This window comes from Trachypithecus francoisi, unplaced genomic scaffold (genome assembly GCF_009764315.1).
Source record: "Trachypithecus francoisi isolate TF-2019V2 unplaced genomic scaffold, Tfra_2.0 Lachesis_group12, whole genome shotgun sequence".
Classification (NCBI taxonomy): domain Eukaryota; kingdom Metazoa; phylum Chordata; class Mammalia; order Primates; family Cercopithecidae; genus Trachypithecus; species Trachypithecus francoisi.
This window is the reverse complement of record NW_022681457.1, coordinates 73,286,422-73,307,021: the sequence shown is the minus strand read 5'-3', so window position 1 is coordinate 73,307,021 and position 20,600 is coordinate 73,286,422. Positions and strand designations below refer to the sequence as shown.

Genomic DNA, 20,600 nt, shown 5'->3' with positions numbered 1-20,600 from the left:
ATGAATTTGCTGACATTACAGCCTGAATTTCCACCATATGTTTTTTATTAACTCCCCCTGAATTTGCACATGGGACCCATGAGGAAGCATGAAGAGATAAGTACACATGCCTGAGGACTTTCCAGACCTCCCTTTCCTTCCACCAATGGCCTACTAATTTCAGAATGCACCCCCGAAGTTTTCTAATAAAAATACTGCCCTGAAGCCAGCATAGGGAGACAGATTTGAGTTGGACTCCTGTCTCTTTGTTGGTTGACTTGCAATAAAAAGCTTCTTGGCTGGGTGTGGTGGCTCATGCTTCTAAATCCTAGCAGTTTTGGAGTCTGAGGTAGGAGGATCACCTGTGCTCAGGAGTTTGAGACCAACCTGGACAATATAGTGAAATCTCATCTCTACTGAAAAAATTTTTTTAAATTTAAATTAGCTGAGTGTGATGGCACATGCCTGAAGTCCCAGCTACTTGGAAGAGGGAGGCAGGAGGATCATTTGAGCCTGGCAGATTGAGGTGGAAGTGATCCATGATTGAGCCACTGCACTCCAGGCTAGGCAACAGAGCAAGACTTTATCTGAAAAAAAAAAAAAAGCATTTCTTTTTTCTTTTTTCAAAAACCCAATGTCATAGTATTTGCTGCAATCACATTGGGCAGTGAGCCTCTTTTGCTTGATAACAAAGATATACATAATTCATTGGATTAAATTTACTTTAAAAATAAGCGAGCCAGGCACATTGGTTCATGCCTGTAATCCCAGCACTTTGGGAGGCCGAGGCGGGCAGATCACCTGAGGTAAGGAGTTTGAGACCAGCCTGGCCGACATGGTGAAACCCCGTCTCTACCAAAAATACAAAAAATAGCTGGGTATGGTGGTGGGTGCCTGTAATCTCAGCTACTTGGGAGGCTGAGGCAGGAGAATCACTTGAACCCAGGAGGCAGAGATTCCAGTGAGCCAAGATTGTGCCACTGCACTCCATCCTTGGCGACAAGAGCAAGACTTCGTCTCAAAAAAAAAAAAAAGCAAAGCAAAATTAACAAAAAATGTTCCATAGCCTACCTGACTACTCACATAAGCGATTAGATTATGGAATATACATTTGTAGTTCTTCAAGAATAAAAAGTCAATAAGTTTGTGATGAAATATATAGTATAGTAATGGACCGATAATTTCAGAAAGCTAAAAGATTGCCCTTTTTTTTAAAAAAAAAGGTAGATTATACCCCATAAGTACTGCTTTAGTGGCATGCTGTAAATCCTGATTTACTGTGTTTTCATTTTATTTGTTGAAAATATTTTTTATTTTCCTTTAAGACTTCCTCTTTAGAGTAATGATTATTTAGAAATGTGTTATTTAGAAGTTATGACAGTTTTCAACGATTTCTCTGTCTTAGATAATGTATCATGTGCACTTGAAAAGAATATGCATTCTGCACTTGTTGGGTTGAATGTTCTATAAATGTCCATTAGATCCAGTTGACTGACGGTGGTAACATCAATATGTGGCTGCCAAGGTTTCCCTGGGGATCATCTCCACCCCCGTCAGCCCAAAGGGAGAAAGATCACGAAGAAAACTGCGTGGAATGTTTTTATGACATCACTTCCACTCAAATTCTATTGGTTAGAACTCAGTCATATGGCTTCACCTAAAGGTATGAGAAGCTGGATCATGTAGTCTGACTTTTTGCCTGGGAAGAAGAGGAAAATATATTTAGACGAACAACCAGAAATCTCTTTCTATTCTCTGGAAGAGCTTGTATAAGATAAGAAATACTTGAATCATGGGTATACAGTAGAAATTGTAAAGTATTGGGGCTTTCTATTTTCTTTGGGGGAAATTTTGTAACTACTGATTCAGTTTAATGGATACCGTTCGTATATGTTTTCTATTACTTCTTGAGTCACTTTTTGTTACTTTTTAGGTATACATTATTTTGTATAAGTTTTCAAATATATTAGCATAAATTCATTGAAAGTATTTATTTTAACCTCTGCTCTATCTGTAATTATGTTCTTTCTTCATTTTTAATATTATTTATTTAGGCCTTCTATTTTTTTTCATTTGGTTAATTTTACTAGAGATTTATCCATTTTATTAGTCTTTACCAAGAATCATAAATTTTATTTCATTAATTTCTGTTCTTTATTATTTTCTTCCTCTACTTTCTTTGGGTTTATTTTGCTGATCTTTTTCAACTTGTAATTTGTATGCTAAGCTCATTAGTTTTCAAACTTCTTTTCTAATATAAGCATTTAGGGCCATATATTTTCCTTAAATTTGGCTCCAGCTGTGTTCCTATGAGTATTTATGCATAGTATTTTCATTATTGTCTAGTCCTGTGTATTTTCTAGGTTCTACTGATTTCTTCTTTAATCAATTAGTTATTTACAATGTGATTTTAAATTTCCCCAAGCACGGGAGCTTTTCTTAGGGTATATTTTAGGTTATTAATGTAGAGATTAATTGCATTATTGTCAGAGAACATGGTATATATAATAATGATATTATAAAACTTGTTGAGTCTTAACCAGGTACAGTGGCTCACACTTGGAATTCCAGCACTTTGAGAGGCCGAGGTGGGAGGATCCCTTGAGGCCAGGAGCTCAAGAGGAACCTGGGCAACATAGGGAGGCTCCCTCTCTACAAAAACATTAAAAATTAGCCAGGGATGGTGGCACACATGTGTAGTCCTAGATACTTAGGAGGCTGAGGTGGGAGGATGAGTTGAGCCCAGGACTTCAAGACTATAATGAGCTACGATCATGCCACTGCACTCCAGCCTGGGCAACAGAGTGAGATCTTGTCTCAAAAGAAAAAAAAAACCCACAAAAACCACGAAACAAACAAAAACTTGCTGAGTCTTGCTTTATGGCCTGATATTATATGCATGTTAAGTTTCAGATGTCTTTCCCTTTTTTTTTGACTGAGTCTCACTCAGTCACTCAGGCTGCAGTGCAGTGGTGCAATCTCTGCTCACTGCAACCTCTGCCTCCTGGGTTCAAACAACTCTCCTGCCTCAGCTGCTCTGATAACTGGGACCACAGGTGCGCACCATCACACCTGGCTAATCTTGTGTATTTTTAGTAGAGATGGGATTTCACCATATTGGCCATGCTGGTCTTGAATTCCTGACCTCAGGTGATCTGCCTTCCTTGGCCTCCCAAACTGCTGGGATTACAGGCATGAGCCACTCTGCCCAGCCATTATGTTATTAATTTCTTATAATGTTATCTTATTTATTCCTTCCTGTAGTTCTGTGAGATAGTATGATTCTCATTTTTCTTTTTTCTTTTTTTTTTTTTTTTTTTTTGAGACGGAGTCTCGCTCTGTCGCCCAGGCTGGAGTGCAGTGGCTGGATCCCAGCTCACTGCAAGCTCCGCCTCCCGGGTTTACGGCCATTCTCCTGCCTCAGCCTCCCTAGCAGCCGGGACTACAGGCACCCGCCACCTCACCCGGCTAGTTTTTTGTATGTTTTTTTAGTAGAGACGAGGTTTCACCGTGTTAGCCAGGATGGTCTCGATCTCCTAACTTTGTGATCCACCCGTCTCGGCCTCCCAAAGTGCTGTGATTACAGACTTGAGCCACCGTGCCCGGCCGATTCTCATTTGTCAAGTGAGAACATTAAGATCCACCCGATATCATGAGTAGCTTTTCAAAGTTCAGGATCCAGTTAGGCTTTTTTTTTTGAGACGGAGTCTCGCTCTGTCACCCAGGCTGGAGTGCAGTGGCACAATCTCAGCTCACTGCAAGCTCCGCCTCCCGGGTTCACGCCATTCTCCTGCCTCAGCCTCCCGAGTAGCTGGGACTACAGGCACCCGCCACCGCACCCGGCTAATTTTTTGTATTTTTAGTAGAGACAGGGTTTCACCGTGTTAGCCAGGATGGTCTCGATCTCCTGACCTCGTGATCCGCCCATCTCGGCCTCCCAAAGTGCTGGGATTACAGGCGTGAGCCACCCCGCCCAGCCTCAGTTAGGCTTATATCACATCAAAGCAGACACCAATTATAAACACTCAGTATGGTCCACTTTACATACTGGCTGCATATCAGCCCAGCATATATGTCATTATAGATTTTTAAACCTCAGAGTGAGGAGTATTCTTATTTTAAACAGCTTTTTATCTCCCGTTGGTCCCTCATGCAATGTTTCACATATATTTGCTGTTCAACAGATATTTGTTGATTGGGCTAAACCACTTATATATAGTATAAACCTAAGAATGAAATCTGGCAAAACTCAAGAAGAGCAAAATAAACAGGTAGTTTGTGAATACTCAAAAATAAAAGCAGGACTTACAGTTCTGGAAACATTGCCAAAAATAATCTGAAAATACTCCTGGTACAAATACTAGGTACTTCTGATTTAATATATAGGCCTATAACATATAAATATATAACACATAATTATATAAATATGTGAATATACATGGGCTGAGGAAGAAGGACCTACAAATGCAATTATAGACATAGAATTGGGAGGAAAACCAAGTGAATTTAAGTTATAGACATTAAGGCAAGAGAGGGAGAAAAGTCAATAGTGACCTTTGGATTTTGTGTTAATGAAGTTCTTCATCACTGTGGAAATAGAACTTGTATGGAAGTAGAAATTTTTATTTTAATAAGTTTGGCTATAAATGATAAGAAAAGGGCCATTGTAAGCTGGAGGGTGCTGTAGTGACAGAGTTTTATTTATTTTCATATGGAAAAGTCATAATCAGGTTTAAGACTTAATCCCTTTGACTAGGCTATTTCTTACAGTCTAAATCTTAAGATTCGGCTCAAGTATCATTTCTAGAAAACTGTTTTTGCATTGGGTCAAACTGCCTCTGTTGTTACAGCACTGTAAACAGGTTATTCTCATAGCACTCAGGACATTTTAAGGAACAGATATGTTTAAATTACTTGTCCCCTTCTAGATTGTATGCTCCATAATCATGTGTTAGTCCCCTTCCCCTTCCCCTTCCCCTCTCCCTCCCCCAGCCCCCTCCTCCTCCCCCTCTCCCCCCTCCCCCTCCTTCTCCTTCTCCTTCTTCTTTTTCTTCAATGGAGTCTTGTTCTGTCACCTAGGCTGGAGTGCAGCACTGCAATCTCGGCTCACTGCAATCTCCACCTCTCGGGTTCAAGCTATTCTCCTGTCTCAGCCTCCCAAGTAGCTGGGATTACAGATGTGCACAACAACATCTGGCTAATTTTTTGTTTTGTTTTGTTTTTAGTAGAGATGGGGTTTCACCATGTTGGCCAGGCTGGTCTCGAACTCCTCACCTCAGATGATCTGCCTGACTCAGCCTCCCAAAGTGCTGGGATTACTGGTGTGAGCCACCACGCCCCACCTGTTACTTATCTTTGAATCACCAGTTCTTGACTAGTATTTGGCAATAGAAAATTATCAGGCAATGTTTAACTATGCAGCCTTGAAAGAAAAAAAACAACTTTCTCCTATCTTTCTGTAGATCTTCCTATGTCTTTATTTTGTATTATTCTTCCATTATAACACCCATAATACTTTTAAATTGAACTTAAAAAACATGTACGTCCTTCCTACTAAGCAGCATACTTCTTGAGGGGAAGAACCTCATATTATCCTTTTTTAAATCATTTATCCATTGAATATTTAATCATTTATTGAGTAACCAGTCATTATTCTAAACTCTGAGAACACTATAGTGGAAAAGACTTATATTCTATTGGCTCTGAGAAGATAAACAGTAGACAATAAACCAATAAATAAAGAATATTGTTAATGATTATTATTAAAGACAAAGAAATAGAGTGATATAATAGAGTAACTATTGAAAGTGGGGAATGACTTTAGATAGGATACTTAAGAGTGGAGTCAAAAAAAGTAAAAATACTATCTTTGTATATAATATGACTTTATGATATATATTGACTAAACCTTCACAGTAGGAGCAGAACTTAGTGATCGCACAGTCAAGCCTTCTCATTTTACAAATTGATTTAAACAGAAAGCAAGACTTGTTGAAGATATTAGCAAATATGTAATTTTTCCTTCCCATAGTAAAATGTTTTACAAACTTTCTTGTTCTTTATATCTCATTGAAATTTCCCTGAGAGGTAAATGATTGATTTAAACCAGGGGCTGGAATGGTGTACTAATCACACCTATTTTCTGTCCTAATAGAGAATTTTTAAGGAGAGGAAAGGTAGGAGGGCAGAGATTCTCAGAGCTGAAAGTTAAGTGGGCTATAAACACAGCGACAAAAATATAGGTTCTACAAGGAGACTTGTAATGTCTGAATAGATGAGTCAGGAATTATATATGAAGTCTAAAAAATTTTTTTCTGATTTTTCTAAGATATTCGTGGTAGAAAATTTGATATACAGAAAGGTCTAGAGTGAAAATTGTACCTATAAGCCCTTACCCCAGGAATAATCAATGTTGATTATTTTCTTTATACAAATAATTTTTCATCTCTCTCTCCCTCTCTCTCTTTTTTTTTTTTTTAACAAAATTGAGATTATATTATGTCTATAGTTTTTAAATATTTGAGAAAAGGAAACCTGCCTTGGCAAAAAAAGTGAGACTCTGTCTCTAAAAAAAATTAAAAAGATTAGCCAGGAATGCTGGCATGTACATGTAGTCCTAGTTACTTGGGAGGCCAAGGCAGGAGGATCAGAGGATCACTTGAGCCCCAGGAGTTCAAGGCTATAGTGAGCAATGATTGTGCCACTGCATTCCAGCCTGGGCAACAAAGTCAGGCCTTGTCTCCAATACATATTGGAGAAAAGCAGAAAAATGAAAAGGAAAAAGATTAGTAAACACCCGTGTAATCTCCTCATAAATGAACATTTTTTTGCTCATGTAAGCTTCAGATCTGTAATTTTTTTTTTTTTTTTTTTTAGACAGAGTCTTGCTCTGTTACCAGGCTGTAGTGCAATGGCGCAATCTCGGCTCACTGCAACCTCCAACTCCCTGATTCAAGCGATTCCCCTGCCTCAGCCTCCCGAGTAGCTGGGATTACAGGCACATGCCACCACGCTCAGCTAATTTTTTGTATTTTTAGTACAGATGGGGTTTCACCGTGTTGGCCAGGATGGTTTCGATCTCCTGACCTCATGGTCCGCCCACCTCAGCCTCCCAAAATGAGCCACCGTGCCTTGCCCAGATCTGTAATTTTTTTAGAAAAATCAAATATCAGGCGTGGTGGCTCATGCCTGTAATCTCAGCTACTCAGGAAGCTGAGATGGGAGAATCACTTGAGACCAGGAGTTCAAGACCAGCCTGGGCGATATAGGGAGACCCCCCCCCACTTACCCACCACTCCATAAAGGCTGCTGCGAAGGTAGTGAGTCTTAATTGATTGTGCACAGTCAGTTGCAGATCAAACTCCTTGTTCAGTTCTTTCTTCTCTTATCACTACTGCACTTGGCTAGTCTAAAAAAGTGTTTAGAAAAAGAAAAAGCAATGAAATGTTACAGATAAAGTCTAAGTTTGTGTTCTATTCACAGTGCCATCCATCGCTTTCCCCACCGAAAGACAACTAATATTAAAAGTTGGTGTACTTTAATACTTTTTAAATATTTAATTGTTAAAAATACTATTATTTGTGTTTTCTTTAAATGTGCATAAATGAAATCAGTACATAGTTGGAATCATTGAATATACATTTATAGAACTTGCCTTTTTATATTATTTTTTCAGTTTTATTCATACTGACATATATAGATCTAGTTTTTGATAAGTCATAAGTGGTAAGTTTGATGAAGTTTCAGTCAACAGACCTATAGAAGCAACACCCAGATCAAGAAACAGAACATTACCAACATCCCAGAATTCCCCCTGATGTCGGTGTTGGAACTTTATGTCTGCCTTCTTTTGCTCCACATTACGTTTACAAAATGTATCCATTTTGTTGTGCATAGTTGTAGTTTATTCTTTCTCATTGCAGTAAATATTTTGTTTTCTTTAATTAATTCAACTTTTAAATTTATCCATTCAACTATTGATTGGCATTTGGACAGTTTCCAATTTGTGGGCTATGTCAAGTAGTGCTCCTACAAATATTTTAGTACGTGTTTTTGGGAACACATGTATGCTCCTCAGTTGGGTTATTTGTCTAAGAGTTGAATTGCTGGATCATAAGTATGCATGTGTTCAGCTTTCATAATAGGGATAAACCATTTTTTAAAGTATTTTACCAAATTACATTCTCACCACCAGTGAATGAGAGTTCAGGCTACTCTGCCTCCTTGCCAGCACTTCATATTCTCTTTTTCATTTTAGGCACTGTATATAGTGGTCATAGTATCTCATTGTGGTTTAATTTTCACTTCCTTAATGATTAATAACATTTTTACATGTTTATCGGCCATTTAGATTCTCTTTTATGATACTCTTAAAATTTTGGTTGTTTTGGTTTTTTTAAATTGACATAATTATGCACATTTATGGGGTACAGTGTGATATTTTAATACATGTGTACAATGTGTAATACTCAAATCAGGGTTATTGGGCCATCCCTCACCTCACACATTTATCTTTGTATTTAGAATATTACCATTCTTTTCTTCTAGCTATTTTGAAATGTATAATACATTATTGTTAACTGTTGTCACCCTACTCTGCCATTAAACATTAGAGAACATATTCCTTCTAACTGTATGTTTGTACCCATTAACCAACTTCTCGTCATCCTCCCGTCCGCCACTCCCTTCCCAGTCTCTGGTAACCACCATTTTACTCTCTTCTTCATGAGATCCCCTTTTTAAGCTCCTACATTTGAATGAGAATGTACAATTTTTGTCTTTCTGTTCCTGGCTTATTTCACTTATGATTTCCAGTCCCATCCATGTTGCTGCAAATGTTTTATTTGTTTTTAGGACTGAATAATATTCCATTGTGTATATATACCACATTTTCTTCATTCATTTATTTATGGACACCTAGGTTGATTCCATATCTTGGCTATTGTGAATAATGCTGCAACAAATACAGGGGTACAGATGTCACTTTGGTATACTGATTTCCTTTCCTTTCCTTTGGATATATATGCAGAAGTGGAATTGCTGAATCATATGGTAGTTTTATTTTTAGGTTTTTGAGAAAACTCCATATTGTTTTTCATAATGGCTATAGTATTTTGCATTCTCACCAACAGTCTATAAGTGTTCCCCTTTCTCTACATCCTTGCCAGCATTTGTTATTTTTTGTCTTTTTGATAATAGCCATTCTAACTAGGGTAAGATAATATCTCATTGTGGTTTTGATTTCCATTTCCCTGACGACAGTGATGCTGAACATTTTTTCATATACCTACCTGTTGGTCATTTGTGTATCTTTTGAGAAATGTCTATTCAGATCATCTTCCCATTTTTAATCAGATTATATTTCTTTGATACTGAGTTGAGTTCCTTGTATATTTTAAATATTAATCCCTTGTCAGACTAATAGTTTGCAAATATTTTCTGCCATTCTACCGGTTGTCTCTTTGCTTTGTTGATTGTTTCCTTTGCTGTGCAGAAGCTTTTTAGTTTGATATAATCTCATTTATCTATTTTTGCTTTTGTTACTTGTGCTTTGGAGGTCTTATTCATAAAACCTTTTCTCAAACCATTGTCCTGAAGCATTTCCCCTATTTTTTTTTCTAGTTGTTTTATAGTTTGGGCTCTTACATTTAAGTCTTTAATCCATTTTGAGTTGATTTTTGTATATGGTGAGAGATAAGGGTCTTCTGCTGATGGAGAGCCAGTTTTCCCTGCAAGAGGTTGTTCTTTCCCCAGTGAGTGTCCCTGGCACTTTGGCAAAAATCAGTTGGCTGTAGACATGTAGATTTATTTCTGGGTTCTCTATCCTGTTCCATTGGCCTATGTTTCTGTTTTTTATGCCAATGCTATGCTGTTTTGGTTATTATAGCATTGTAGTATATTTTGAAGTCAGATAGTGTGATACCTCCAACTTTTTTTTTTTTTTTTTTTTTTTTTCCTCAGGATTGCTTTAGCTATTCAGGGTGTTTTGTGGTTTCATACACATTGTATAATTTTTTCCTATTTCTGTGAAGAATTTCATTGTTATTTTGATATGGATTGTATTGAATCTGTAGATTGCTTTGGTTACCCTTAAATTTTTAACATCTATACTTAACTGTTTTTCTAAAAAAAATCTAAAGATATTCACTGCCTGTATTCCTTACCCAATCTAGATGATAAAGTACCTTAGCAACATTTAAATTACTACTATTCCCCCACTTACCAGTTCTATTCTTTTGGGAAAGTTATTTAGCCTCAATTTGCCTCATCTGTTTTCTCATATGTAAAGTGCAGAAATCATAGTATTTAACTTATAGAATTTGGAGAAGTAAATAAGTTAATGTTTATAAAGCACTTTGAATAGTGCCTGGCATATAGTATTTGCAGTGTAAATGTTAGATATATTTTTCATATATAGCATCGTTATAACTTATTTAATTGATTTCCCAATTTGGGGCGTTTGGAGTTTTTGTATTAAAAGTATCACTTTCAGAAATAATCTTATATAACCTTTTTGTACCACTAATTAATTCCTGAATGTAGACATTTCTAATCTCAAAGAAAACCAAGATTTGACAGGCACTATCTTGAAGTTGGAAATTACTTAGGAAACAAGAAAAACATAGAAACGACAAAAGACTTTATCGTGTCATATTCTTAGTGGAACTTGATAATATATTCACATAAAGATCTTCCATTAGTTTTATACACAGTCTTTTCCCAAAATAATATACTCCTCAGTTGTCTTAAGGTTCAAGTTCTATAAAGCCTCCTAAGAAAGTTTTCTTTCTCAGCTGGGCACGATGGCTTACTCCTGTAATCCTAGCACTGTGCGAGGCCAAGGCGGGTGAATCACTTGAGGTCAGGAGTTAGAGACCAGCCTGGCCAATACAGTAAAACCCCATGTCTACTAAAAATACAAAAATTAGCCAGGCATGGTGGTGTGCACCTGTAGTCCCAGCTACTTGGGAGGGTGAGGCAGGAGAACCGCTTGAACCCGGGAGTCGGAGGTTGCAGTGAGCCGAGATCTTACCACTGTACTCCAGCCTGGGTGACAGAGTGTCTTGCTCAAAACAGAAAAACAAAAACAAAAACAGAAATCTTTCTTTCTGTCTTTCGCTTTTTGAAAGCTTTCTACGGTTTACTTTATGCAGATTTCAGAATCTTAGTGAAGACTTGACCAACCTATAATTACTCCATGCCTTCTTCATTCCTAATTATTTTTAATACATACCAGAATTATGATAATTTGTAGCAGGGATAAGATAATAGGAAAAAAACAAACAAACAGAAGTCTGGCTTTAATTTGCTGCATAATCTTAATTTATTACTTTTCTTTCGTGGACCTCAGTTTTACCATCTGTAAAATGAAGGGTAATACCATATAATTCCTATAGGCTTTTCCAATTATAAAATTGGCGATATACTTTTACTTTATATTACTTTCATTTAGCTTTTTTTTTTTTTTGAGAGACAAGTTTTGCTTTGTTGCCCAGGCTAGAGTACTGTGGGGCAATTTTAGTTCACTATAACCTCAAATTCCTGGGCTCAAGCAATCCTCCCAAGTAGCTGGAACTAACAGGCGAGTGCCATCACACCTGGCTATTTTTTTTTTCTTTTTTTCTTGTTTTTTTTTTGAGATGGAGTCTCACAGTGTCACCCATGCTCGAGTGCAGTGGTACTGTCTCGGTTTACTAAAACCTCCACCTCCTGGGTTCCAGTGATTCTCCTGCCTCAGCCTACTGAGTAGCTGAGACTACAGGCATGTACCACCATGCCTGGCTAATTTCTGTATTTTTAGTAGAGACGGAGTTTCACCATGTTGGCCAGGCTGGTCTCAAACTCCTGACCTCAGGTGCTCCGCTGGTCTCAGCCTCCTAAAGTGCTGGGATTACAGACTTGAACCACAGCGCCCGACCCCTGGTTAATTGTTTTTTAATTTTTTGTAGAGATGGTGTTTCACTCTATGGCCGGGCTTGTATCCAACTCCTGGCTTCAAGATCCTTCCACCTCAGCCTCCCAAAGTGTTGGGATTACAGGCATGAGCCGCCACGCCCATCCTCATTTTACCTTTTAGACAAAACTTGTAAAGATTTCTAAGATCTTAATATTTGTTACTTTATTACCCTTATCTGCCTCCTTATAGAGATTGATAACACAAATCTTAAAATGAAAATCTTAAAAAGTCTTATGTTGGAGGGCTGCCAGTAATGATACTGGAGAAAAAAAAAAGCTAGACTGAGAAGGAAGAAAAACAGATAACAACGTGGTGGCAGCTGTACAAACACAAATGAAACCTAGGTTTCCAATACTGGCATCATCAAAGAAATGTGCCCTGGGCCATAACCATCAGGAAGCCCTGTGTAATTCTCTAGTCCAGGGTCATGGAGTTGATTAGAATTGCACAGGACTAGAATTCCCATCTCCCAATCTCCTAGTTAATGTCCTAACACTACAACATGCTATATCATTTGAAGTATATCATTTAATTTTACCTAGAGAATAAAAATACACGTGTGAAATAATCTTTTGTAATTTATTTGTATAGGTTTTTTTAATTACTTAACCTATTTTCTGGCTGCTGGCGCTGTTACTTTGGGAATTGGTTTCTTTGCTTTGGCATCAGCTTTGTGGTTCCTGATTTGCAAACGAAGGTAAGGTTTATTCGAATATTTCTTTAACCTTTTTTTCTTTTAAAAATTCAATAAAGGACTTTTTCAAATGGTAGTAAACTTAAATAACTATGACAGTATTGATTGTGTAGTTTGGGATTTGGTTGTAGACCCTTTGGTTGGGGATGGAAGGCTTTACATTTTTTAAGTAGCCTGAAAAAAGAAGTACTGGTAATAGGAATGTTCACGCATTAAAATTTTAAAGGATAACAAGATCTACTTTCTTTTTTTTTTTTTTTTTTTTTCCTTTTCTTGAGACAGAGTCTTGCTCTGTCGTCCAGGCTGGAGTGCAGTGTCACAATCTTGGCTCACTGCAAACTCTACCTCCTGAGTTCAAGGGATTCTCCTGTCTTAGCCTCCTGAGTAGCTGGGATTACAGGCTCGCTACACCATGCCCACCTATTTTTGTATTTTTAGTAGAGACGGAGTTTCACCATGTTGGCCAGGCTGGTCTCGAACTCCTGACCTCAGATGATCCGCCCACCTGAGCCTCCCAAAGTGCTGGGATTACAGGCATGAGCTACTGCGCCGAGCCTTTATTTTCTAGAAGACATGGGTTTGATTGTAAGGGAAGGTAAAAATGTTTTTTTAAATTGACTCCCAATTTTAGAGATTGAAAACATTACAGAAAAGAAAAGAAACTTTTTCTTTAGGAGATATTTAAGAAAAAAGCTGACAAAATGCCCTGGTATGGTCTGAAAGTAGTCTTTTGCTAGAAACAGAAAAAAGATCATTTGACACCTTAATTCCTTTCAACTGTAAAACTTGGTGTTTCTAATTATTTAATCATTTCAGGCCGGGTGCTGTGGCTCACACCTGTAATCCCAGCACTTTGGGAGGCCAAGGTGGGCAGATCAGCTGGGGTCAGGAGTTTGAGACTAGCCTGGCCAAAATGGTGAAGCCCTGTCTCTATTAACGATAAAAAAATTAGTCAGATGTAGTGGCACACACCTGTAGTCCCAGCTGCTCAGGAGGCAAAGACAGGAGAATCGCTTGAACCCAGGAGGCAGAGGTTGCAGTGAGCCGAGATCGTGCCATTACACTCCAGCCGGGGTGAAAAGAGTGAAACTCTGTCTCAAAAATAAATACATACATACATAAATTCAGTGTTTGAATTGTCTAATGTTTAAAATATACAAATTGTAACATAATCTTCCCACACAGTCTCCCAGTGCTCCCTGTTTCAAATGAATACACACTACCCATCTACATTCAGAAGTCAGAAACCGAGAAATTATTCACTTATTCATTCTTGCAACAAATATTTATTAGGTGCTTGCCATTGTTCTAGGTATTGAGGATACAACTGTGAACAAGTTAAACAAGTGTCTGTTTCATAGATTTGCAATGCCACTAGCAGGGGACAGATAATGAATAAATAAAGTAGTCAGGATATGTGTGTACTAAGGTAGGTTGTATTTAATCTAAGATCTGAGTTAGAAGGAACCAGACATATGAAGACTTTGTATAAGAACTGTCTAAACTGAAAGCAGAGCAAATACAAAGACCCTAAGGAATGCTCTTGACATGTTTAACAAACAGAAAGAAGGCCAATGTGAATAATCTGCAGTGAGAGAGGGAAACAATCATGAGACTGAAGAGACATGTAAGGGCCAGATCACTTAAGAATTTGTAGGCTAGAATATGAAGTTTATTTGTGCCATTGGCAGTTTCTAAACAAGGGGAATAGCACTGTCATCGTAATAGCCAACACTGACTGCTTTCTACATAGGCACTGTTATAAGTGCTTCATACGTTATCTCATTCAGACTTAACCCCATGAAGTAGAAGTTATATTGTCTCCATTTTAAAGACTATTCTAGGCCGGGTGCGGTGACTCATGCCTGTAATCCCAGCACTTTGGGAATCCAAGGCGGATGGCTCACTTGAGGCTGAGAGTTCGAGACCAGCCTGGCCATCATGGCAAAACTTTGTCTCTACTAAAAACACAAAAATTAGCCGGGTGTGGTGGTGCGTGCCTGTAACCCCAGCTACCCGGGAGGCTGAGCTATGAGAATTGCTTGAACCCTGAAGTCAGAGATTGCAGTGAACCAAGATCGCACCACTGCACTCCAGCCTGGGTGACACAGCGAGACTCTGTCTCAAAAATAAATAAGTAAATAAAGACTATCCTATAGCTGATTTACTTTTTAATAACTGTTTAAAATTGAGGTGTAGTTTACATACAAGAAACTGCATAGATTTGAAATGTACAGCTATCAGTTTCAACAAATATACACCTGTGTAACCACCACTCTATCAAGACATAGAGATTTTCATTGCCCTAGAAAGTTCCCTCATGCTCCTTTCCAGGCATGACTCCTGACCTCCTACCTCAGAGACAAGAATTATCCAGGTTTCTATCACCACAGATTAATTTTGCCTGTTCTTGGATCATATGGACTTTTTATGTCTGTTTTTTTCACTCATAATATTTTTGAGGCTGGGCACAGTGGCTCACATCTGCAATCCCAGCACTTTGGGAGGCTGAGGTGGGCAGATCTCTTGAGGTCAGGAGTTGGAGACCAGTGAACAGTGAAACCTGGTCTCTACTAAAAATACAAAAATTAATCGGGTATGGTGGCGCATGCCTGTAATCCCAACTACTTGGGAGGCTGAGGCACTAGAATCACTTAAACCCAGATGGCAGAGGTTGCAGTGAGCCGAGATTGTGCCACTGCACTCGAGCCTGGGCAACAGAGCAAGACTCTGTCTCAAAATAATAATATTTTTTAGATTCATTTATATTGCATGTATCCATCCATAGTTCATTGTTTTATTGAGTAATATTCCATCTTATGAATATACCTTGGTTTATCTATTCTTTTGTTAATGGACATTGGGGTCATTTTGCTTTTAGCTCTTAGGAAAATGGCTGCCATAAACATTCTTGTATAAATCTTTTGTACACGTACTTTCACTTTTCTTAGGTAAATACCTAAAACTAGAATTGTTGGATCATATGATTCGCTTTATTAGAAACTGCCAAACACTTTTCCAAAGTGTATATACTCTCCCACCATAAATGTACAAGAGTTCTGATTTACACTTTTAAAGATATTTTAAAATATGTCTCTATGAAGCCTGAATTTTAATGGAGCAAGAGTGAAAGCAGAGAGATAAGTCAGGAGACTATTGCAAAGTCCGGATGAGAGTTTACAGTGTCTTGCACTAACATGGAAGTAGAGGAGATGAAAAGATGGAGTTGGATCTGGAATAGGTTTTGCAGGTAGAGTCAGCAGATCTTGTTGACAGATTGGATGAAAATGGCAGAGTTAATGCTGACACATAACTTTTTACCGTAAGCAGATACGTAGTTTATACTTTACTCAGCTCAGTTAAGCTCAGCCATTTACTGAGATAAGGAGATGATGAAAGGGAGGAGCAATTTAGGGGGCTGGTGATAAAAATGAAAGACATTCTTGAATCTCCCCACTCCCACTAAACTTGAACTATCACTAAATTCTACTTACTTTACTTCGTATGTTGCTCATATCTATTCATTTATCTCCTTTACCACTGCCACCATCCTATCCAAGTTCTCATTATCCCCCACAGAAACTACTGCAGAATGAGTTATAATTGACTCCTACCTTCAGTATCATACTCATTTAATCTTTTCTCCACATTTCTACTAGATATTCTCCAAGGGCAAATCTGATCAAGTCACCCTACCCTTTTTTTTTGGAACGGAGTCTCGCTCTGATCTGATCAAGTCACCCTACCCTTTTTTTTGGAACGGAGTCTCGCTCTGATCTGATCAAGTCACCCTACCCTTTTTTTTTGTTTGTTTGGAACAGAGTCTCACACTGATCTGACCAAGTCACCCTACCCTTTTTTGTTTTTTGGTTTTTTTTGAAAGGGAGTCTTGATCTGTTACCAGGCTGGAGTGCAGTGGCGTGATTTTGGCTCACTACAACCTCTGCCTCCCAGGTTCAAAAATTCTCCTGCCACAGCCTCCTGAGTAGCTGGGACTACAGGTTCATGCCACCACATCCAGCTAATTTTTGTATTTTTAGTAGAGACAGGGTTTCGCTATGTTGACCAGGTTGGTCTTGAACTCCTGACCTTAGGTGATCCGCCCTCCTCGGCCTCCCAAAGTGCTGGGATTACAAGTGTGAACCACTGCGCCCAGCCCAACCTATCCTTCTACCCCACGCTCACTATATTGTAAAGGACTTTTCATTGCCTTTGGGATAAATATAAAACTTTTAAGGGCTTACATGGTCTACCCCTGCACATATTCCCCAATCCCATCTCTCATTTTCCCTCTTGCTTTCTGTGTTTCTGTTACATTGTCCTAATCTGACCAGTAGGTCTTTGTGTATGATATTCTCTCTGTCTAGAATATACTTACTTTTACATGTCCCCTCTTCCACCACATTCTACCTAATAACTACTGCTTTTTCTTCAGATGCCCAGTTAAATCATCCCTTCCTTAGTAATAAAGCCTTCCCTGACCTCTCTAACCAGGTTAATTCCCTTAGTTACATCCACAACACCAGGTAGCTTTTCTTGACAGCAATTTCCACTGTTGTAATTTTTCATTTTCTTGTGGTTACGTTATTAATGTCTGTCTTCTTTTCTAGTATTTAAGCTCGATGGAAGCAATTAAAGTTCCATGAGGGCAGGGGCTGTTCTTTTTCCTCTTACCACTATATATACAACACCCAGCATAATGCCTGGCACATAGTAAATACTCAATAAATATTTGTTGAGAATTGAATTCAATGAATAAGTGAATCCTAATTGTTAATGCCTCATTAACATAATATGATATCTTGAATTAATTTGGAAATATTCTAGTACCTCTGAAAGAAGAAATGGCAATGAGCATTATTGTTGTTTGGGAGGACTTTACAGTTGATGAATCTACATTGACACATCACTGTCACCCATATCTTACAGTTTACATTAGGGTTCACTCTTGATGTTGTATATTCTTTGGGTTTCAATGAATGTTAATGGCATGTATCCACCATTATAGTATCATACAGAGTATTTCACTGCCCTGAAAATCCTTTGTGGTCCATCCCTCCCTCCCCCTAGCTCCTGGCAACCAGTGATCCTTTTACTGTCTCCATAGTTTTGCCTTTTCTAGAACGTCATATAGTTGGAATCACACAGTATGTAGCTTTTAAGATTGACCTCTTCTACTTTAGTAATACATATTTAAGTTTCCTCCAGGTCTTTTCCTACCTTAATAGTTCATTTCTTTCTTTTCAATGCTGAAAAATATTCCACTGTTCTTTAAATTCTTTTTTTTTTTTTTTTTTTTTTTTGAGACGGAGTCTTGCTCTGTCACCCAGGCTGGAGTGCAGTGGCCGGATCTCCGCTCCCTGCAAGCTCCGCCTCCCGGGTTTACGCCATTCTCCTGCCTCAGGCTCCCGAGTAGCTGGGACTACAGGCGCCCACCACCTCGCCCGGCTAGTTTTTTGTATTTTTTAGTAGAGACGGGGTTTCACCGGGTTAGCCAGGATCTCCTGACCTCGTGATCCGCCCGTCTCGGCCTCCCAAAGTGCTGGGATTACAGGCTTGAGCCACCGCGCCCGGCCTGTTCTTTACATTCTTAAGTTGAGAATGACTGTTTGAAACTGCATTCCCTTATACTTAACTGTCTTTGATAATCTGAGATTTTACTTGCTGCTTTCTTTTCTTTAACTCTCACTTATTTTGTGGTTGCATGGATAAGAAAAGATTACAAGCACTCTTCCATTGTGAGTCAATTCAGTTTTCTTCCTCTTATTTATTTATTTTGAGGCAGGGTCTCACCCTGTCACCCAGGCCGGAGTGCAGTGGTGCAATCTAGGCTTACTGCAACCTCTACCTCCTGAGTTCAAGCAACTCTCCTGCCTCAGCCACCCTAGTAGCTGGGATTAGGGGCATGTGCTACCATGCCCAGCTAATTTTTGTGTGTGTGTTTTTAGTAGAGACAGGGTTTCACCATGTTGGCCAGGCTGGTCTTGAACTCTTGACCTCAAGTGATCCACCTGCCTTGACCTCCCAAAGTACTGGGATTACAGGCATAAGCTACCGCACCAGCCCCTCTTACTTTTTGCCAGAAATATGATTAAATACCAAAATTGACCAGTGAGTTGCATTTTATTTAATTTTCTTCACCATTAAGGATAATTTTATGAAAAGGCTAATTAACGCTAAAGTCAACTAATTTTCTCACAACCAGAAAGAAATATATCAAAGACTCCTGGCTAATATTCAAACTGAAAATAATAACCCTGCATACATAGCTTAATTTACATTTCATGAATAAAATAAGTGGTTTAGTTTATATTCTATGAATAAAATAGATTTAATGAAATCTAACATATGAGTAGGGAGTATGTAAATTGACTGGTGCTTTTAAAAATAAACATGCTATAATGTATTTATTCTGATTTTAAAACTTTATGTATAAATAATGGAAATAATGATTTTAATTTATAATCAGGTTCAGGTTTAATAATATTCTTTATAAAATATTTTTCAGAGAAATATTTCAAAATTCCAAATTTAAAGCAATTGATGAGAGATGCAGGCAAAGACCATCAACGGCAAAGATTAAATCTCATTCTCACTGTGTTTTTATTTCTCGAAATTTTCATACTGGGAGATTCCAATTACAGGTAGGGTGTAATATTTCATAGCAATCTTTTCAAATAATTTCTTTTGATACCATGTTATTAGCATTGCTGTCTTAAAATCTGAAGGACAGAGAATCCTCTGTTATTTTTTAATTTGAGGGACAAACTAGTTAGTTTATACTATAGGAAAACTGAAAAGCTAAACAAAAATGTATCACCTTCTACGGTTGTTTCTTCATATCTCTAGCCCAACAACCTACATTCCATATACTGGGATTGCTATAGGGATAAAGATAAATGGCATAAGAAAAACTGAAAGCAAAATTATCAGGCTTTCAAAGGAAAAAGATCTGGAGAGAAGAGATACTCAGATAGCCTAACCATACCAGCTAATTGAAATTAAATTCACTTTGACAAGGATGTACTAAACCTTTACTATAGTCCAAGCTCCTCTGGACCCCTTTATTGGAGATAGCAAGATATGGCACCTACCTTCAAGGTATATGTGTAGTACAAGTGAGAAAGGCAGACACCTAATTAACTTTGTGTGATATGGTGTCAACACAATGCTAAATGAACAAAGGTTAAAAAGGCAGAGACTAAAACGATAACAGCTAAGCAAAACAGTGTTTGCTTTGTAGATAGATAAATAGTGACAAACTGATAGATTGTCAAAGTTACACTATATATCTTGAGTATTCAACTCAAGTTGTACTCGGTATTCATTGATTTATCAAACATTTGTTGGCTGGCTGTGGCAGCTCACGCCTGTAATCCCAGAACTTTGGGAGGCCAAGGCAGGAGGATTGCTTGAGCCCAGGAACTGGGAACCAGCCCAGGCAACATAGCGAGACCCCATCTCCATAAAAATTTTAAAAATAAAAAAGTAGTTGGATGTAGTGGCTCACGCCTGTAGTCCTGCTTGTTCAGGAGGCTGAGGCAGGAGGATCCTTTAAGTACAGGAGTTTGAAGTTGCGGTGAGCTATGACTGCGCCACTGTACTCCAGCCTGGGTGACAGAGCAAGACCCTGTCTCAAAAACAAACACTTTTGTTGAGTACTTTGTATACGTCAGCACTAGTTTTGCCACTGAGGCTATATAAACAAATAAGATATGAACCCAGCCCTAGATGAGCTCAAAATCAGTAGAGAAGAAAAATATATAAACTAAATAAGTACAACATCATATGATAAGAGCTCACAAAGCTCAAGAAGTGCAGACAAAAGAGGCTGAATTGAGGAAGGCTTCACAGAGAAGACATTTCAAACTGGGTTTTAAGAAATGAAGAGAAGTTTGTCAGGAAGAAAGAGAACAAAGGACATCTCATGTTCAAAGGCTTGTGGCTATGAAAGGAAGCAATATATTCAGT

At 38.3% G+C, this 20,600-nt stretch overlaps 1 protein-coding gene across 1 annotated transcript in view; it reads left to right on the top strand.

Moving 5' to 3' along the window:
• Positions 1-1,616: 1,616 nt before the first annotated feature.
• The window catches only part of CUNH1orf185 (chromosome unknown C1orf185 homolog), a 48,240-nt gene continuing 29,256 nt past the window's right edge, over positions 1,617-20,600 (top strand). The window contains exons 1-3 of the mRNA XM_033226425.1: positions 1,617-1,642; positions 12,527-12,632; positions 19,138-19,273. Coding sequence (XP_033082316.1) covers positions 1,627-1,642; positions 12,527-12,632; positions 19,138-19,273 — 258 coding nt within the window. The 5' untranslated portion in view covers positions 1,617-1,626. The remainder of the gene's footprint in view (positions 1,643-12,526; positions 12,633-19,137; positions 19,274-20,600) is intronic.